Raw genomic sequence first — 18054 nt, 5'->3', positions numbered from 1 at the left:
TATTTCTTCTTTTCATAAAGCTATTTCTATCCAAGTATCTATTACCTCATTTATTTCATAATTGAGCATAACCACACCGAGACCAAGGCCACAAAGCCTTGCTAGATAAAGTCTGAATGGTGGACTTAAGATCAGATCTCTCACAGATATCCAGACTTTAAGATAATGCCGTAATAGAGCACAGTATTCTGAGATGAGCAACTGGTAGCCAGCCACAGAACCCTGCAATCTCAAGACTTTGGTAACAGAGATGCTCCCAGAACTAGCAAAGAATTCAGTCTCCTTTGCACAAAGGACAGTGGATTGTACAAGTTGTTGCTGGCTCTTTTTCCCCCTCTCACTGCTGCCTCACCTTAAAGGTACACAGTCCAGCAGAAAATCGGTGCTATCCCATACAGTAATAAAACAACACATCTCTAACATCTGGATAACACACTAAAAGCCTCTGCGGAAAATCCACAGCAATACAGAGGTTGCAAGGTAAGGCAGAATCACAGTAATGTGAAGCATATGAAGAACAACCCTTTTCACTTTTATTATCCTTTTAAGGATGGAAGGAAGGCTGAATGATGGAAAATAAACTCACTTCCACACTCCCACTTCAGTGTCAGCTTTGAACAAGAGACCCAGAGCAATTACTAATAATTAGTAATTATTAATAATTCATAAAATTTATCTTATTAATACGTAGCAAGCATTCTTGTTGCTGGTCTCATCAGAAGTGCCAAGAAATAGCAACTAAACTGTTTCTAAACCTAGAGATAGCTCCTACAGGGATAGAACATGTTTAGAGGTACACAGAGAGGCAGAACCATTTTGATCCATTATTCAGCAGCATTTCTATCTCCAAGGAGATCAAGGCTGGTTCTTATCATCATTCAGATGCAATGAAATACACTCCCAGTGCATTATAATCTCACTGCTGGTCCCAGTGACTGCCTGATGGTTGTCTTCAGCCTAAATCATATGGCCTCTAAATGATGGCTGAAAAACACATAACTAATATGGTAAGGAAATGGAAGAGTTTTCCATATTTTCATAAGTGTAAATATGGAGCACCTCACCCTTACAGAAACTGGGATTTACCTAGAAACTGATCACTTCCTAGAACAAGGGGTGCTAAACTGCTTTTCACAGAATCACAGACTACCAGGTTGGAAGGGAGCTCAAGGATCATCCAGTCCAACCTTTCAGCTTTCCAGGAACAGCTTCAAAGCAGGAAACCTTCGCAGCAGTACATAACCTGACAGAGCTGGCACTGCCTACTATACTACTACTACTACAGTGTTTGCTACTGCCACACTGCCACAAAAAAGCCACAAGGTCCATGTACTTTTCCTAAAGTAAAAAGCCTAGGCACCTCTTTGCAGTTCTAAGTATCTTTTCAGGAGAACACATCAGGCACAAGATAAAAGGAATGATGCTTCCTAGGGGAGAAACAGTATCATGCAAACCAGAGGTGGAACATTCATAGATGAACTTGCGCAACCTTTTACAGACACAGCTCTATGTGTGTTCTGAAGAAGTTAAAAAGAGCACACAGTCTCAAGAAGCAGCTTCAGTTTCTGCCTATGCCAGTGTCTCAGTGTGATCACAGGCACGATTTGCTTCATCTCTGTATACCACTTTTACTGGCCATGAGAGCTGAATTACAGGTCTGACTTGTCAGGTGTAAGATGACAATTAATTAGATAAAGAGTTCTGAGGCTCCCAGTGGGAATCAATAGAATGGGGTCAAAAATCTCCTTCCGGTAAATTAAAAAGCCAATACATCCCAAATTCAGTCTTTCCTCTAGGAAGAAAGACAAAACAGGGCAAACACATAGGACAAACAGGCAACATTTTCAGCACCTGCCCATCGTTAAACTGTTTAATTTTTCAAACAGCAGCAGTTTTAACTTCCAATACTGTCAAACAGGCAGTTTGGAACTTAAACTTACAGTCAACAATCAGGACTATACACCAGTGTTAACATTTGGGTGCATATTTATAATCACTTTCACAATACCATCAAACAGCAAGGCCAGCCTACTAACTGAGAAATAGGAGGAAGTGTTCCACAGGATGAGGAGGCAGTATCTGCACAGCTGCTTTAGAACTCAGTAAATATACAGAAGATGGTATTAGGATATTTTATATTCACACTTACCAGGAGGAACAGGTAGCTCAGAAAAATTCACTTTTCTCCCTGCTTTATGGGCTCTTATGGCATCCTGGTATTGCTGCAATCAAAGGCACTCAGTAAGACATAAAACAGAGTTGACTATAAACCAGCAATCATCTGCACTTAGCCACCACAAATATTGCAGAACACACAGTATTTTACTATAATACGTGCATTGTCTCCATTTCTTCTTCCCACTGAATGCTTTACAGATTTCCTACTGGAGCTCTTTACAAACAGAAGAACAATACACAAATTATTTCAGCCCTGAAAAAGTCTTCAGCAAGAGAACCAACTCAAATGGCTTTGCTGGACGTAAGCAGCCTGCCACACTTTCATTTACCTTGGCTATTCTCTCGTGCATCCTGCCTTTCCGGTCATCCCCACTCGCTTTAGCCTGTGCTGCTGCTGACTTGTACTTCTCAAGCCTTTGCTGCAATGCTTCCAGCACTGTTTTTGGCTGCTGCAGGGAAGCTTGAAATAAGACAAAGAAAGGGTATGTGATTTGGATTTCAAAACATATGAGCTGCTTTCTTCCTCCCCTTCCTTACCTTCTGCAGAGACAAAAACACCATTGCAAAGTCTTACTATGAATACAAAAGTATAGATGGCATCAGCAGCAAACAATACTAGGGACCTGGGTTTACTCAATCCTGATGCAGTTCAGTGGGATAGGGCAGGCCTTAAAGTGCCTTTCACCTGTGCAATTTCTACGGCTTGCAAGAGAAATCCAGAAGTCCTACCTGAAGTTTCTCGGGTGTGAGGTTCAGCTGTTTTAAGATCCTGGGAACTTCCCACTGAAGCAGGTACCTTTTGCTTGGATGCACCTTGTACATTTCCTAGGCTCTCAAGATCTGCGATGCAATGAAAGCAGGAAATTTCACTTGTTCCATAAACACCAAGTCAACCCGTGTTACTCTGAAAACCATGAATTTGATCACATCTTCCTGAAAGCTTCCTGGCTCCAAAACAGTATCTGCATGGCTAGGTAAGTGTAATGTTCCCATCATTCAGAGAAAATGCTTCATAACAGGAAATCTCAAATGCTGATTTAATTTAGGTTAGTGCTGCTTGCGGGAAAAGGGAAAAAAAAAAGTAAAACCAGTTCAAGTATTCTAAGAATTCTCTCCCCAAAATACAATTTGGTATGGTGGCAGATGGAAGGAGTGAACAAGATTGCTAACTGACTAAAATATTCTAGTAACAAAAGATGTGCTGAAAAAGGAAAGCAAGTAACACCATCCATTCAGACACCCAAGTTTCTCGCATTATGTAGCAGTGGTTACTTCAGAAAACTACAGAACTATCCACTGCAAAAATCTTGCACTTTTCAATATAAAATTATGTCATGAGTGAATTTTCTCTCTAATGCCACTTGGTGATCAGTTTGTAACCTAAGGAATCATAAATCAAGTGATTTAATGAAATAATCTCTTTTAATTTCTTAGAATAAATTAATTTACTAAAGTAAATGGTTTAAAACATTAAGTTCGACTGACCAAATAGTAAATGCTGGTGGCAATACCAGACCTAGTTTAAAAAGCCCTCTCTTAAAAAGATAGAAGTATCTTTAAAACCAGTAATTTACTTTAAAATTAAACTTCACTGCACTGCAACCTATTCGTTAGTCTCTTAACCTGAACAGTATGAACTTCAGTTGATAACCCATAACACCATCAAATAACACAGTAAGGATGTGCCATTACTCTTCTTTCCCTTCCATTTTTAAATACGATCTATTATATAAACCTACAAACCCAGGAATATTAGACATCACTGCCTACTTGAACTTGTAATTCACAGAGAGTAACTTCAATATAACAATTCAGTTTTCCTCTTTGGTTTTGATTAGAATTTGAATATGCAATAAGCTTCAGACCTAAGTGATCTTCAATTCTTCTTACAGTTTTGCAATCAAATGCAGAATCATTCCATTACAGCACAGAGAGACTTCTAAAAGGGTTTCTGTAAGACAAGCCTTACCCTGAGGAGATGGGGGCATATTTTCCAGGTCTATTGGCTGCCCACTATCCAAAGCTTCCAAGACCACATTAAATTTCTAATGCAGAAAAAACAAAACAGAGGATTTATTCTAGTATGTCCAAGTCTTGCTAGCTGCCACAATAAATATTTGACACTCAATGCATGTTGGCAAAGCACAGGGTATGTTTATAATTCATGACTTCTTGTGTGCACACCTTGCCTGCCTTCATGTATTCCTTTGCTTTCTCCAGGTCCCCTTGCTGCTTCGCTTTCAGAGCTGCTAATTTATACTCCTTCTGCCTCATAAGTAGTATTGCTCGTGTGCTGCTCTTCTGGAGATCTGTGAGAATGAAACACAGCATGCAAGACCTATACAGAGCATGCAAGATGTGCCTCCGTTGCTATGTCCATCTATTCAATACCTGCATTTGCCCTCTTTTGCTTTGAAACACACAGCTATCTTACGTAAGTCCTTTTTCCACCAGTCTCCAGAAGTTCTACCAGACATCATAAACCCACTTTTCCCTATTGAAAAGTGGTCTTTTAATCAGTATCTCAAAACCCCTTAAAGCTTGGAATTCCACATGTGACAATACTGAAGGAGAAACTGAGGCACAGGAAAAGTTAAGTGAAAGATACTGATACAGTGTATGTAAGAGCTCTACAACAATAACTGATGCCACTGCCAGAAATTCAGCATCCCACTGACAACTTTATCTGAAACATTCAGCAGGGAAGTTCCAACACAGTGCTTTGCTATAAATACCAGGAAAGATGTAGCATTAAATACTGTTGCAATTGCTTATCCCCTCAGAACAGGGTACCTGTTTCCGCGGTAGGACTAGAAGCATCATGACCCTGTAGAGACTCTGATTCCACATGTTGCACTGCTTCATGAGGGGTCTTCTGCTCATCATCTGCAGCAAACTCAGCTTTATTCTCCAGTAGGTCACCAACTGAATCTCCTGTATTCTCTAGCTCCACTCCTGTAGCTTGGGATAAGTGAGAAGAACTCTTTCCTGTTGCAACAGGAGGTGGCATTTCTTCCTCATTGATTTTTTTGCCTTTCTTCACTGCAGCCAGCATGGTTTCAAGTGTCTGGCAGAGATGGAACAGCAAAGTCAATAGGCTTTTTCATCAAACATGCTACTAGCATAAAATCATTAAAACACAAATTCATTCCCTTACACCTGATGAGATCTATTACACACATCACTACAGGCTGCTGCCCTTTAGCTCTCTATTTCCCTGCAAGGCCAACTTCAGTGCTAGTGAAAGGTGTCCAATTATCAGAGCAACACAATGCAAAGGACTTGCTACCCAAACTACATAATTGCAAGCACCTCAATGCCCAGAACTGTTGGATAACTGATGTGGCCCACTCAGCTCTGCCACAGGAAGTCACCAAGGAAGCCATTTATGCTAACTGCAGATGGATTTTGTGTCTTCAAAATAAAATACACTACTGTGAAATGCCACTGCCTATGTGGATTTAGGGAAGGAAGGAGCGTGCATACCTGCTTAATGCAATGAGAAAAGCCATTAATTACTAACAAAGGAAATGCAGCTTCAGCTGGTGACCTATGGCAAGCAGCTCTCACCATATGTAACATGGGTTAACTGCTGCTCGTATTTTTAAACCCCTTCCTCCAGCACAAATATTACCTTCCTCAGTATGTTGTTGTATTGTTTTGTTTTAAATTTAAGGTTCAAAGACCATCACGCACTTTAAGCCAAAACAAAAATTCTACTTCTTTCATCTTCCACAGAAGCCAAAACAGAAGCACAGAAAGACAACAAAATAATCTCATCAGTGCCAGAATTGTTGCTATTTTTGGCTAGCCATGACATTGTTTGACCTATTAAGCAACTGAGATACAGGGACCGACAGCACACAAGATGGGGGTTCAGACCAGTACAGCAACCCACACACAGGCCTCTCTCCTCCACATGTGGGATGACAGACTGACGGGAAACGGAATTGAACACTGAGATTAAACTTCACAGTTCCAAGAACTAAGGACACCTTTTGTTGCCATGTCATTTTGCTAATTAAGGAACTGCGAGCTGTGAAATGCGATCTGCTCTATTATCCTTAGTTACGCTGCTTAGAGACAGAGCAACTCCCCGCCTTGAAAAATAAAGGAAGTGGCAAACAGTGGACTAAGCTTCGGTGTTGGATGAAATAAGCTGCTTTGCCCATCTCACTCTCTGAAAGGTCAGGTAGTTTGATGTACATTCCTTTCAGAGGTAGCAGGCAGAGGACACATACAGACATCTTCTTTCTTGTGCATTTCCTCCCTTGGGTTTGACTTCAGCTGTTCCCTTTGTACCCTTGTAGCTAGTGAGACATTACATTCTTCCCTCAGTGGACAGTGCTGAGCTATAAAGCTTTGCTCAACAAGACCGACCTGGCTGCTGTGTGAGGTGATGCAGGGGACCAGATAAAAACGAATAGAGACATAAAGGCACTCTGCACAGCAGCAATCACCAAGCACTACCAATGAACTACAAGCACGCCACCTGGCTGAGAAGATGCAATACTGAAGAGAACACTCCTTGCTGCAATTTTTAATTGCCTTAATGAAAAATCCTGTTCTATTCATTTTCAAGCACAGCCAACGCACTCACAGAAAAGTTTTCACCTTCCTTTGTCCCACAGAAGTGAGTGGAAGTTTATCATTAAGGTGTTTGTGTTAGGAATGCTGATAAACTTTGCTTTAAAGTAACATGAAACAGCTATCACAAGTCGAATTCACATCTAAATGGGTGAGTTTAACATCAGCATTTATGACAAACCTTGCCTCCAGCTACCCTTATTACCCATTCAACAGAAAAAAACCTGAGGTATAAAAGGCATTTGAAGTTACACTTTATCTGTATATTTGTTACATCAAATTGGTAGTAAGTAATGCTTTTAAAGTAACTCCAGGCAGCATATTAGAATTTCTCTCCCACTTCAACAAACCCACACATCTGGAAAGACTCCAACTACACTTTGGAGAACAGACTTTGTCCCTGCCTCATTCACACACCTGATGAACCCAACTCACCTTAAGGCCTCTTTCGTATCGGCGTATTTTGGCCGACTCACCCGACTCCTTTGCGTTAGCAATTGCTGTCCTATAGTTAGCAAGCCTCTTCTCTATTGTCTGTTGCAGCTCACTGGTAACAGCAGGAAGTGAGGTGGTCTCAGAAAAAATAATAAAACAAATCAAGAAAACTTATTTCATCCAACTATATGCATTTTCCCACAGCACTGCAAAAACAAATACTCCTCTTCCACACACACTCCCGTTAACCAAGAGCACAAGGACGGAACAGTCTCTCAAACAGAGGAGCACTTGTACTACCCTAACAGTCCCTGGATCCACCTCTAGGCTTTCTCTCAAAGGCCTAATAGAGAAGAATGGGTGGAGACATCTAGAAAACTCACAGTCAGAGGGTAATTGGAGCCATGTGGTTAGGGAGTAGGTGAGGAGAACAGCGAAGTCTCTCAAGCACCACACAACAGAGGGTGTGAAGAACTATTCCGGCACAAATCTTGACTTCTTCTTTTCTTATTTTTAAAACATGCTAGTTTACTCCCTTCTGGGCTTCTCCAACCTGGTTTTACTACAAAAAGAGCTCTTTCTCCTCCTCCTACAGCCTGGAATTAGTTCAGTGACAAAAGCAGCCTAAGCAAAGTTACGAGTAGCTACTCACAAAGACTCCACAGCTACAGGGCCTTTTCAGATGGCTACTGATGCAATTATTGCCATTATCTCTACAGAAACTCTCTCAGACCCAGTTATTAATAGGCCTAATGCACAAGGGCACCGGAATCTGTAGCGTAAAGAGAAACATAGCAGTAACTGAATAAACAATTTGATTGCATGAGGATTGACAATGAAGCTAAGAAAGCTAATCCTACTGAGAAAAATTCCACAAAGATGCCAAAGATGCTGAGTGCTAACAAGTCTCACAGCTTTGGCATGCTGCTCAGTAACTGCAGCCTGAGCTGCAGTCTGTACGCATATATGCATGAGGGACAAGACATGCTTGATTCCAACTGTTTACCTCCTCCATTCTATGCTAACATTAAAAAATATCCTCTGAACAAAGCAAAAAAATCACCTGTACCAACACAGCACTGGTTTCCACAGAGAAGACACCAATAGCATAGCTTCTCCTTCCTTGGAGGGCAAGAAGACCTCTCTAGATCCCTTTTTATGACCCTTGTATAAGCTGTATGACAGCAGTGATTCAGCAAAACTGTCAGGAACATGAAGCTCTTTCCTACCTGTGGCTGCAGTTCTGGTTCCTCCTGTTCTGGTTCAGCAGTGGATGGCTCCATTGCTATTGTTTCATCCTCACAGCCTTCCGTCTCACCTTCCAGAACTTCCTGCAATTCTGCCTAAAGTAAAAGCCAACAAAAGGTTTTTCTTCATACTTTTCTATTTCCTCAAAAGACAAAATTAGATCAAGTCTCAAGCCCCAAAATCTTTGGATGGACTTTGAACCCAAACAGAGAATCTAAAAGTCTTCTATTCCAGTCCTTTTATTTTATTCTATTTTTATCTTTAAATGAAACTGGTCCCACTTGTATTCACAATAGGAAGCCAGACACCACTTAAAAGCTCCAGGATCACCACACAAATTTGCAGTTAGAGATCTGAAACTGGAGATGTTCAGAGAATTACTTTTACAAAGATCATTCGAACCCAAACTTGAGATTTCCAAAAAGCATCTAGTAACACTGGCAGTAAAAACCACTACTTACCACTCCTTCCCTTAGATAACTCACTGAAATGACAAAGAATTTCTTGGGAGATGCTCTCTCAGGCCAAGCACTACTCAAAGCAGTAGCTAAATGGTGACAGACATCTCACTTTAAGGGGAACATCCCTGATGGTACTCCCCCAGCTGACCTGGAATGGGATTCCTGCTGTTCCCCCCAATTCTTTAGGACCCTCTTGCATACAAATGTTAGTTAGGAAACTCTTATGCTTGTGCACACAGGGGGCTGGATCCTGCGAAGCTCTAGATACAGGGAAACACTTTTGCAGTATTTTAGCTTCTCACCACAAAGTTGAGACATTTTTTTGCTAAATGTAGTTCCATCAAAAATCAAAACTAAACCCCAAACACAATAAAGACGCACTGAAACTTCTTGCTAACAAAGTTATGCATACCAACAGGTCTGTATCTTTCTCTAAGTCTTCATCATCTGCTTCGTCTTCCTCATCTTCATTCAGGTCCTTCATACACTCTGCAGCCATCTTTTCAATATGATCCATTGGCAGAGGAGCTGTAAAAAGAAATCACAAGGAGCCATAAAGCCTAAGTAATAATTATGCAGTCACTGGATGTAAATTCTAAAGGAGTTGCTACCAGCTAAAGAAGAGCAGTGGCTTCTCTTGCCTCCCCCTTATCAGATACTGCCATAGTTAAATGAGAGTATACTCATGGATAAAGGGCAAAGACTGGGAAGTGAACAACCAGGCAAAAACAATACTGGTATTTCTGAGAGTGACAGTCAAGGCAGGCAGTAAAACAAAGAAAATGACTGCATCCAATAACCTAGCTCAGAAATTAGATGTCAGAGAGAAATAATGTCTGTTTACCAATACTAGGAGCCTGAATAGCATAAGCTCTGTAATAGACCAGCTGGTATGGCGGGACACAACAGTGCTCAGAAAGCACAGCCATAAAAGAGAAAGGTACTGTGGTAGGCTTGCACAGTACTGACAGTTAAGACTGGGCAAGACAGACAAGCAGAACAGGATGAAACAACTGCTTCAGGAAAAACTTAAGAGAATTTACCTCAAGCTCCTTGGCTGATTTAAAATACAGATAAATACTTCTATGATATTATTTACAAAACAAAACTAGTAACAGAAGCTCTGTCATTAAAAAGTCTTCAATTTTTCAAGGAAAAATTGGGGAATACTACTATTCTTGGGTGTTACATCAAAACTGTATTCCTCAGTTAAGATAAAAATCAAGGTTAAGATAAAAATCAGTGGTGGCACAAGAGAAAATTAATATAAACTGTTGATAAATGGATCTGATTAGAACTTTCAATGCATGAAAGGGAATTACTGGGGCAGCCTCTATCCTCAGTAGGAATAAACATCTGATCTAGTTTTAAGCTGATGCTAGGTACTTATGAAAGGGATTTATGACATGACTGTCCATATTAACAAGGCCTGGATTCAGTATCCCTGTTAGATCTGTTATGTGTCCTTTGCCTCCTGTCAGTTTACCCAAACAAATGTAATTCACTCTTGGTGTAGCCCCTGACTGACAGAACTAACTTCTGACTCAATATGGAAGAGAAGTGGTCCACAGCCATTCATCCCTAAGGGCCAACAAACTATTTTTTTCCCCAGTTCTGTCCCTTTTCTTCTCTCCCTCATGTTGAACTGATGTGAGTTAAAAGTATTCTAGTTCCCAAAGATCTGCTGTTATGGATATAACTGAGTTAGCCCAACAGTTACATGCATGAGATGCAAACACTTGCATTAACCATCCCAGCACACCTGCCAGCGAAACTTCTGTTCCACATTTTCTTTTAAAGCCCAAAATACGTTATTCTATGTATCTTTCCTGTTAGGGTGGTGAGGCACTGGAATCGGTTGCCCAGGGGGGTTGTGAGTGCTCCATCCCTGGCAGTGTTCAAGGCCAGGTTGGATGACGCCTTGGGTGGGATGATTTAGTGGGAGGTGTCCCTGCCTATGGCAGGGGGGTTGAAACCGGATGATCTTGAGGTCCTTTCCAACCCTGACTATTCTATGATTCTGTAACAGCACATACAGCCATAAATCAGAACAAAGTTCGAGGCAATTACCATAAATGGTGCTGAGCTCAAAGACTTCCAATGAAACACCAACTAATTAAATCACTGGAGTTTTGTATAGGGTCTGCATTATGCTTGAGACTCCAACAGCTGATCCATTTTCCCAGTATACAGTCTACAAGAATGTCTCTCTCTCTCCATCTCATGTTAAACTAGGTATGTATCCTTTGAATCTGATGAGGCACATTAACATCAATTTTGGAGACATACTGAACAACACAAGCCTTAAGCCAAACTCCTGGTTGTTACAGCTGTTAACATGACAAGCAAGGAGGCACAGCGAATTATCCGTATGTTTGAAGACAGCCAGAAAAACAGTCAAGGAAATCTTTCTACCTTGAAAAACTACTTGTTTTATACATCAAACACCACTGCAAAGTCACACTTGGCATACAAAAATAGAACACTCCAAATCAAGGCATCATACTTGTCCTGAGCCTAAAAGCAGCAGCAGAACACTGCAGAGGGAACTGTTAAGCAAATCAGAGAAAGTGCTGTTTCTTCTGCCTCTCTAGCTACACTTCTTCATTTTTCGCACTGCTGTCTCTTCTGACTCTGGTCTTCACACTGGAAACTCAACTGCTCTTTGCCGAGTTCTCTACTTCATGCTGTGGCAACCACATCTTCCTTAACTTTTACATTCCTTCACCAACTCTCCAAGGTGAATGTATTTGCATACAAACTCCAACCATCCACATAAACGCCTCTGATACTTCCTGATGCAGACACATGACTGTGACTCACAAGTGTCATTAAATGTTGCATAAAATATACATCTTCAGGACAGAGCTTTACAGTCAATTTAAATGCATCTTAAAATTAATCCAATCTCTCTGCTGCATTTGCTGAATCAGCTGAAAATGAACTCAGGTACAAAGCTGGTTTTGTTCACATAATTTAATCTACCATATCAGTGTTTCAGTATCTGTATCAAACATGTTACTCATGGATTTAACCTTTAGCAAAACTCTGCAACTAGGACAGTAGGCCATATCCAAAGGCAACTGGCTGTACTGCAAGGCTCAGAGTGCTCCTTACATGAAGCCCCACTAAAGGCAAAAAACCCAGTCAAGCCTTCTCAGAAGCTCTAATCCAGTACAGCAAGCCGAGGCTACGATCCAAGTGGCTGACCAGCTGGCATTTATCAGTCACAGACAGCAGAGATCTCTGTACTTAAGACGCTGCAACAGTACAGCTTTTGCTGCCTGTATCTTCAAGGTAGAGGGAGAGATCACCTCCTCCCCTTCGGAGCTCCGGAATGTAAATCCAGGAGTGAATTATTGCACCTTGTCATAGCCAAGAACTGAGCACTTCTATGTATTGTACTGGGTCCCTTTTTTTTGGTCCTTCTCCAGACAGGATCAGTTTCCCCTGTTCTCACTGTACCCTCCTCCTTTCCAGATGCCCCTACCATGCCCTCATCACTACATGGTACCAGGTCTCAAGAGTCCCAAGTACCAGGTAACCAGTGGTTCATCTTCCATGAGCTTCCAATCTACATACTCCAAATTCTACCAGGAAAACAGAAGAGCTGGAAGTGGTTTTGACATAAACAAATTTATGAGCCATAGAATAGAATCATAGAATATATAACTTTAAAAGGCAGAGTAAATCTTAGTTTTGTACTGTCTGAAGTTTCATTTCCCTCGTATGAATAGAGAGACTGAAAAAACACATTAGGCGACATAAGCAAGGCAGGAAGGAAGTCAGCGTTTGAAAAGCTGACAGTTCAATGGACACAGATTCACCCTCAAAACACTTTCCTGCATATTTTAATGATGAGTAACCTTTGCCCAATGGCAGAAGTTCCGCTATTGCGCTTCTTAGCACAGTTATGCTTATTAGATTTATGGGTTTACTACAATCTTGACATCTGGAGAATGGAAATGATTTAAAATCTAGTTTCAAATACAAACACCTCCTCTGCCTCTCACCAGTTACAGTGTGTAGACAGTCTCTTTTTCTAAATACTTCATTTCCCTGCAGCTCTGTGTGAAATCCCTTCAAATATTACAGGCAAAATACTGCAGAACTGTAGCAAGGGTAGGTCCCACTCTCCTTGTCCCACCTCAACCACTTCCTGCCACCCCTCCCTTGCAGCCACAGCAGCATTCAAAGAAGCAGGTAGCAAACCAGATCAAGGAACTGATTCAGGTGAAAACCCAGCACAACAAGGGAAATGTATTTTTACAGATCAGTTTCCTGAAGCAGCTCAGCCTGCAGCTCTGTAAATATGCACAGCAGCAGCTTAGAGACAGAGCATGTGCACTAGGGACTGCCCCTCTCAATGGCAGCCTTCATTTAAAGAAGTTTATAGCAACCCTGTAAACCACTGCATAGCTTCTTGCAAACACCATCAGACAACATTAACGCACGCTTAAAATGTTAAGAACAATAAGGATCCAGTCCAAGAGACACTCTAACCTCCTGTCATTTCATCAGTTTCATGATTTCCCTCTTAGAATGATATTCATTGTTGTAACAAGTAACAATAATTGAGTGCATTCAGTAAATTCAGTTTTTAAACAACCCAAACATAACAACCAAACAGCAACCAACCCTCCACAAGAAACAATTCCCATTTTTAATTCATCTAGCACCTACTACACCTTTTTATGGCTTCATAGGCTAAACAAGCATGTCTTTAGTCATTAAACTGGCTAGCCATCACGCATCCTTATCCTGTGGCTACAAGACCACAAACAAATAAAGCTCGTGCCCCTCTTGTGGAGTTACAATTTAAACCTTTCAAAGTAAAGGAAAGAGTTGTTGCAATTTCGGCTTCTATCAGTGATGAAATAACATTTTAGATAAGCCAATCATTTGTAAGTAAGTGGCTTAATAATTCTATTCTGGTTGTCAATAAATAAAATCCAAGCACTATAACTTACTTTTCACTTTTGGTTTTGATTTCTCTTCTTTCACTTTCACTCCTGTGATAGCTGCAAGCTCTGCTTCAAGGTCCCCATCATCCCCACCATCCTCTGCAGCCAGCAGCATCTCTTCTGGATTGAAATCTACAAAGAGTCCCAGCTGGAGCCAAAGGAAAATAAAATACCGCAGTTAGAATAGAGATGACACTCAAACCCATCACATTGCATGGATTACTGAAACATTGTCATGCATTCTGGATTCTGCTCTTTGTCTCTTTTAAGGCTCACTCTCATACCACTTCTATTACCAAAACAATGCACACCAGGCATTAATCACTAACTGACATAAGGCACATAAATCTTAATAAGCCACAAATACTCCCTCTAAAACTCCACGCGATCAATGATTCCTTAAAATCAAGCCTATTTAACAATGTGACATAATAAAGCAAAACAAAATTATGTCTGTTATACTGAACCTCATGAAGCAGATATCATCAGGGAAGTTCAGGGCAGTTCCTGCTAACAACTAAGCTAAAAGGTATGCAATCATCATTCACACAATACCGGTCTGCCATGTGTACACTGCAGAGATTTCCCCCTTGTCTCTTGGAAGAAGCTATATTCACATACACAGAACTGCTCTGTACTTCTCCTTACCTCAGTTTGTAAATCATAAACACATGGAAGATGCACGCACACACACAGCCTTACAATGTATTATGGATTACAAATCCAGCAATGCCTATAGTACACTGAAGAAATCAGCTGTCTGGACATATAACCAGCTAAGCAACATATCATCATATGTTGCTTATCATCAGCTAAGCATCTCAGGCAATCTTATTAATAACAGTAATCAGAATTTGTCAAAGTAGTGGGGTTATACTCAATTGTTGTAAAATATGGCAAAGGATACAGGTATCAGAGAAACCTGAGGTCTCAGACTAAAAAGTATTCTTCTAAGATACCTTTTTATCACAATTGTTACACTGCTGGTTAAGACACTAACTGCCCCAGAAATAACATTTTTATTCACAGTATGCTAAGCTTTTTTATGAACATGAATTACCTGAATTAGGTTCATCCTATGAGGTAGTCAGAGTAACTCTACTCAGACTTTTCCTAAGCACAGGCCTCAGTGTGACTTATCCTTTTTCACATGGCCAAGCAGGCAGCAGTGCAGCCTCTCTCAAGCCAAGGAATAAAACTCAGTTGTCATTATTACAAGGGTTAACAATCTCCTCCTGCCTCTGAGGATGTGCAGTGCTGCCAGAAGCTGAAGCTGCTTGTCAATTTATAAACTTGTGTAACAACCTTTTTTAACCCTATAGGAATAGAGATGTTGGTGGCTACCGCCTTGAAATATTTTATGACTCTCTTTGAACCCTTCTATAATCCCAAAGAAGAGTGTGAAACCTGGCTGAGAAACACAGATTCCAAGGACCAGGACCAGGATTCCAAAGCAGCAGCTATTTGCTAGACTTGATCCTGCAAGGCACTGGGCAGATCAGTTAGCCACCTTCTGCCTTATCCATCTCCCTTCCTTAAAACAAAACTAATACATTTGCAGTCTTGGATAGAATGGAAAGAAGATCGGGATACGATTTAGTTAGGAAATATTTATAATGGAGATCTAAAGATTAAAGTGCTCTGGAACACGCACACACCTTATATCAATGTGCAAAATGGATCAGGAGCACACCTGATTCATTCTTCACTACAAGTGTAGAAAGTTAAACAAGTGTAGTAATGAATGCAGTCAAGAACAGAATCCAGCAGTTCAAGAATTAAATCTCTCTATCTGTTCAGTAAGCAGCATTTCCAACGAAATTAATGGTATTAAATAAATGCTTAATGAAGCAGAAAAAGAGGCTCTAAAAAACTTGCATTTGATACACCACATAGCACAAACCCAGTTTAAATCGAGTTAATTTGCAAGTGAGCAAGCTATTAGTGCATCTGCATCAAGAAACAACCCTCTATGCTGTAAGACAGGCTGAATAACCAAGTGTATTGAACTAATAATTAGTAAGATATGTTAAACAGATCCTTTGTTTACTCTTTATCTTTTTAGAGTGTAGTTCCTTTTTTTGGAAGGGGGAAATACATTTCCACCTTTATCTTCTCCCTTGCTCAAATAGACTATTACCTCTCCGACTCCGAAATGCAAACTTTCATACTAGAGCAGTAGGAGTGTTACAGATCTCTAACTAAACGATTCTGTTTCCAGTATGAGAACGCTGGTTCCTAAGAAATCACCAAAAGAGAACATCTTGGCTATTTTCTCTATATCAGTGACTCCTCCCTCTTGTTACCTGCCTTCATTCTATCTTCAAAAGTTTCTAAAGTTCCACTCTGGTTCTAACACGTTCTTTACCTGTTCCACCCAGAATTTGCGTTGACTGTATTTCTGATTTTGACACTGTTGCCTGACTCGCCACACTGGCCAACCATGACTAAATCGTGTTTCTCTCCTCAAGGCTTCTGAAACTACAGCGAAAGATAAAGACTGTGAAAAAAAACCAACACACACACACACACACTCTCACACACACACACATCTAAGCTCACTTTTAGTGTGATAGACTTATAAGTCTACCTGTTCCAAGAAAAAATTACTATATACTAGGAAATTAACTGTTTCTGGTGTAGCACCTTAATGTTCTCCCATATGTGAATTTCTTATCTGATACTACAGTCTTTTTATTTCTGTCTTCTTAGAGATGCAAGACAAGCCTTAGTATAGTTATGGAAGTTATTAATAAACCTGAGTATACCCAGGGTAGTCAACTACTGTAAGCATGAGTCATGAGGTCTCCTACAAAGATTACAGCATTACAACATTGTGGCTTCCCTGCAAGACCTCCACTGTTGCATATCAGGTATTTACTTTGAGAAGAATGTGCTGAAGGAGAAAGCAGGAAAACAGGCACCATGCAATTTAATTTTGCCATGGTCCTGCAGTATCTTATTAACACATAGGAAAATTCCAGCAGGAAAACAGCAGGAAGAGGCCTGAGCTGTGGGAGTAGGAGGTTTCCCTACCTGCTTTGCAACCACATCTCCCTAGCTCTTTACCTTCCTTACCTGCTTTGCAACTGCAGCTCCCTGGCCCTTTGCCTGAGGGCTTTTCTTAGGTCTTCTGCCAAGCATGTTGGTTCATTAATTGCAGAGGGCTGTGTCTCTAAGGGACTGAGAGCACATGAAACTGAACGTCAGTATCCCCACCTGTCTCAACGCGCCGCAAACCGGACGAAGGCAGGCGGCGCAGAGGAGGCTGAGCACACCCCTCCAGCACCCCCAAACACCGGGCAACACCAGGAGAGGGGCGAAAGGGAGACACACACCACGGAGCACACTCCCCAGGGCCCAGGCCCGTCACTACCGCCCTCCCCACAACCGCACCCCTCCCTCCGCCTGAGGCGGCGCGGCCCGGCCCCGGTGGCGGACACCGCTCGCCCCCGCGGGCAGGTCAGCGGGACCCCTCCGGCCCCAGCGCCCCGTGAGGGCGGGGCAGGCCCGGCCCGCCCCGTACCCCTGCGGAGCGCTCCCCGCCCCGGCGCAGGGAGGAGCCGGCGGAGGCGATAGGCTGAGAGCGGGGTAAATAACCGCCGCCTGCCGCCCGGGGGCACCGCGATGGGTCAGCCCGCCGCGGGCAGGCCCCGGCTCACCTCGGCCTTCTGCAGCCCGCCCAAAGGCGCCCGGTGAAGCAGCTCCCGCCCGGCACGGGGACGCCTCGGCCGCGACTCCAAGGCGGCAGCGCGCCTGCGCGAAGGGGCGGGGCCAGCGGAGGCGGGACCCTCGGGGGCCTCAGAGGGGGAGCGGGTTTGTAGCAGGGCGGCGTTACCTGAGGTAAGTGCTGCGAGAGGTGCCTCTTTCCAGCCAAAATGAACCCCAAAAGCCCAAGGTGGTTACTTGAATGACAGTTTCTTTTGGAAGTTTTATTTTCCTGGTAGGAAACAGCCTCCTCCCTTCAAACTCAGAGTTCCTTTTCATTATATCATGAAGTTTAAGCACATTGTAGTAGGAAACAGCCTCCTCCCTTCAAACTCAGAGTTCCTTTTCATTATATCATGAAGTTTAAGCACATTTTAGTAGGAAACAGCCTCCTCCCTTCAAACTCAAGAGTTCCTTTTCATTATATCATGAAGTTTAAGCACATTTTAATGTGTCTTTTATACTCAATGAAG

At 41.9% G+C, this 18054-nt stretch overlaps 1 protein-coding gene across 3 annotated transcripts in view; it reads right to left on the bottom strand.

Annotated features, from left to right (window-relative positions):
* Positions 1-17622, bottom strand: part of CC2D1B (coiled-coil and C2 domain containing 1B) — a 35271-nt gene extending 17649 nt beyond the window's left edge. Inside the window, exons 1-12 of one of the 3 annotated variants that reach the window (XM_065673341.1) lie at positions 17536-17622; positions 16952-17056; positions 13880-14021; positions 9322-9437; positions 8430-8543; positions 7201-7338; positions 4972-5245; positions 4363-4487; positions 4148-4223; positions 2908-3018; positions 2508-2638; positions 2150-2222 (exon numbers count right to left, since the gene is read on the bottom strand). In XM_065673341.1, coding sequence (XP_065529413.1) covers positions 2150-2222; positions 2508-2638; positions 2908-3018; positions 4148-4223; positions 4363-4487; positions 4972-5245; positions 7201-7338; positions 8430-8543; positions 9322-9437; positions 13880-14021; positions 16952-17017 — 1366 coding nt within the window. In that variant the 5' untranslated portion in view covers positions 17018-17056; positions 17536-17622. The other 2 variants (XM_065673342.1, XM_065673343.1) reach the window with 2 other exon arrangements.
* Between the last annotated feature and the right edge of the window lie 432 nt (positions 17623-18054).

This window comes from Lathamus discolor, chromosome 3 (assembly GCF_037157495.1).
Source record: "Lathamus discolor isolate bLatDis1 chromosome 3, bLatDis1.hap1, whole genome shotgun sequence".
NCBI lineage: Eukaryota > Metazoa > Chordata > Aves > Psittaciformes > Psittacidae > Lathamus > Lathamus discolor.
This window is presented reverse-complemented; position numbering and strand designations above follow the sequence as displayed.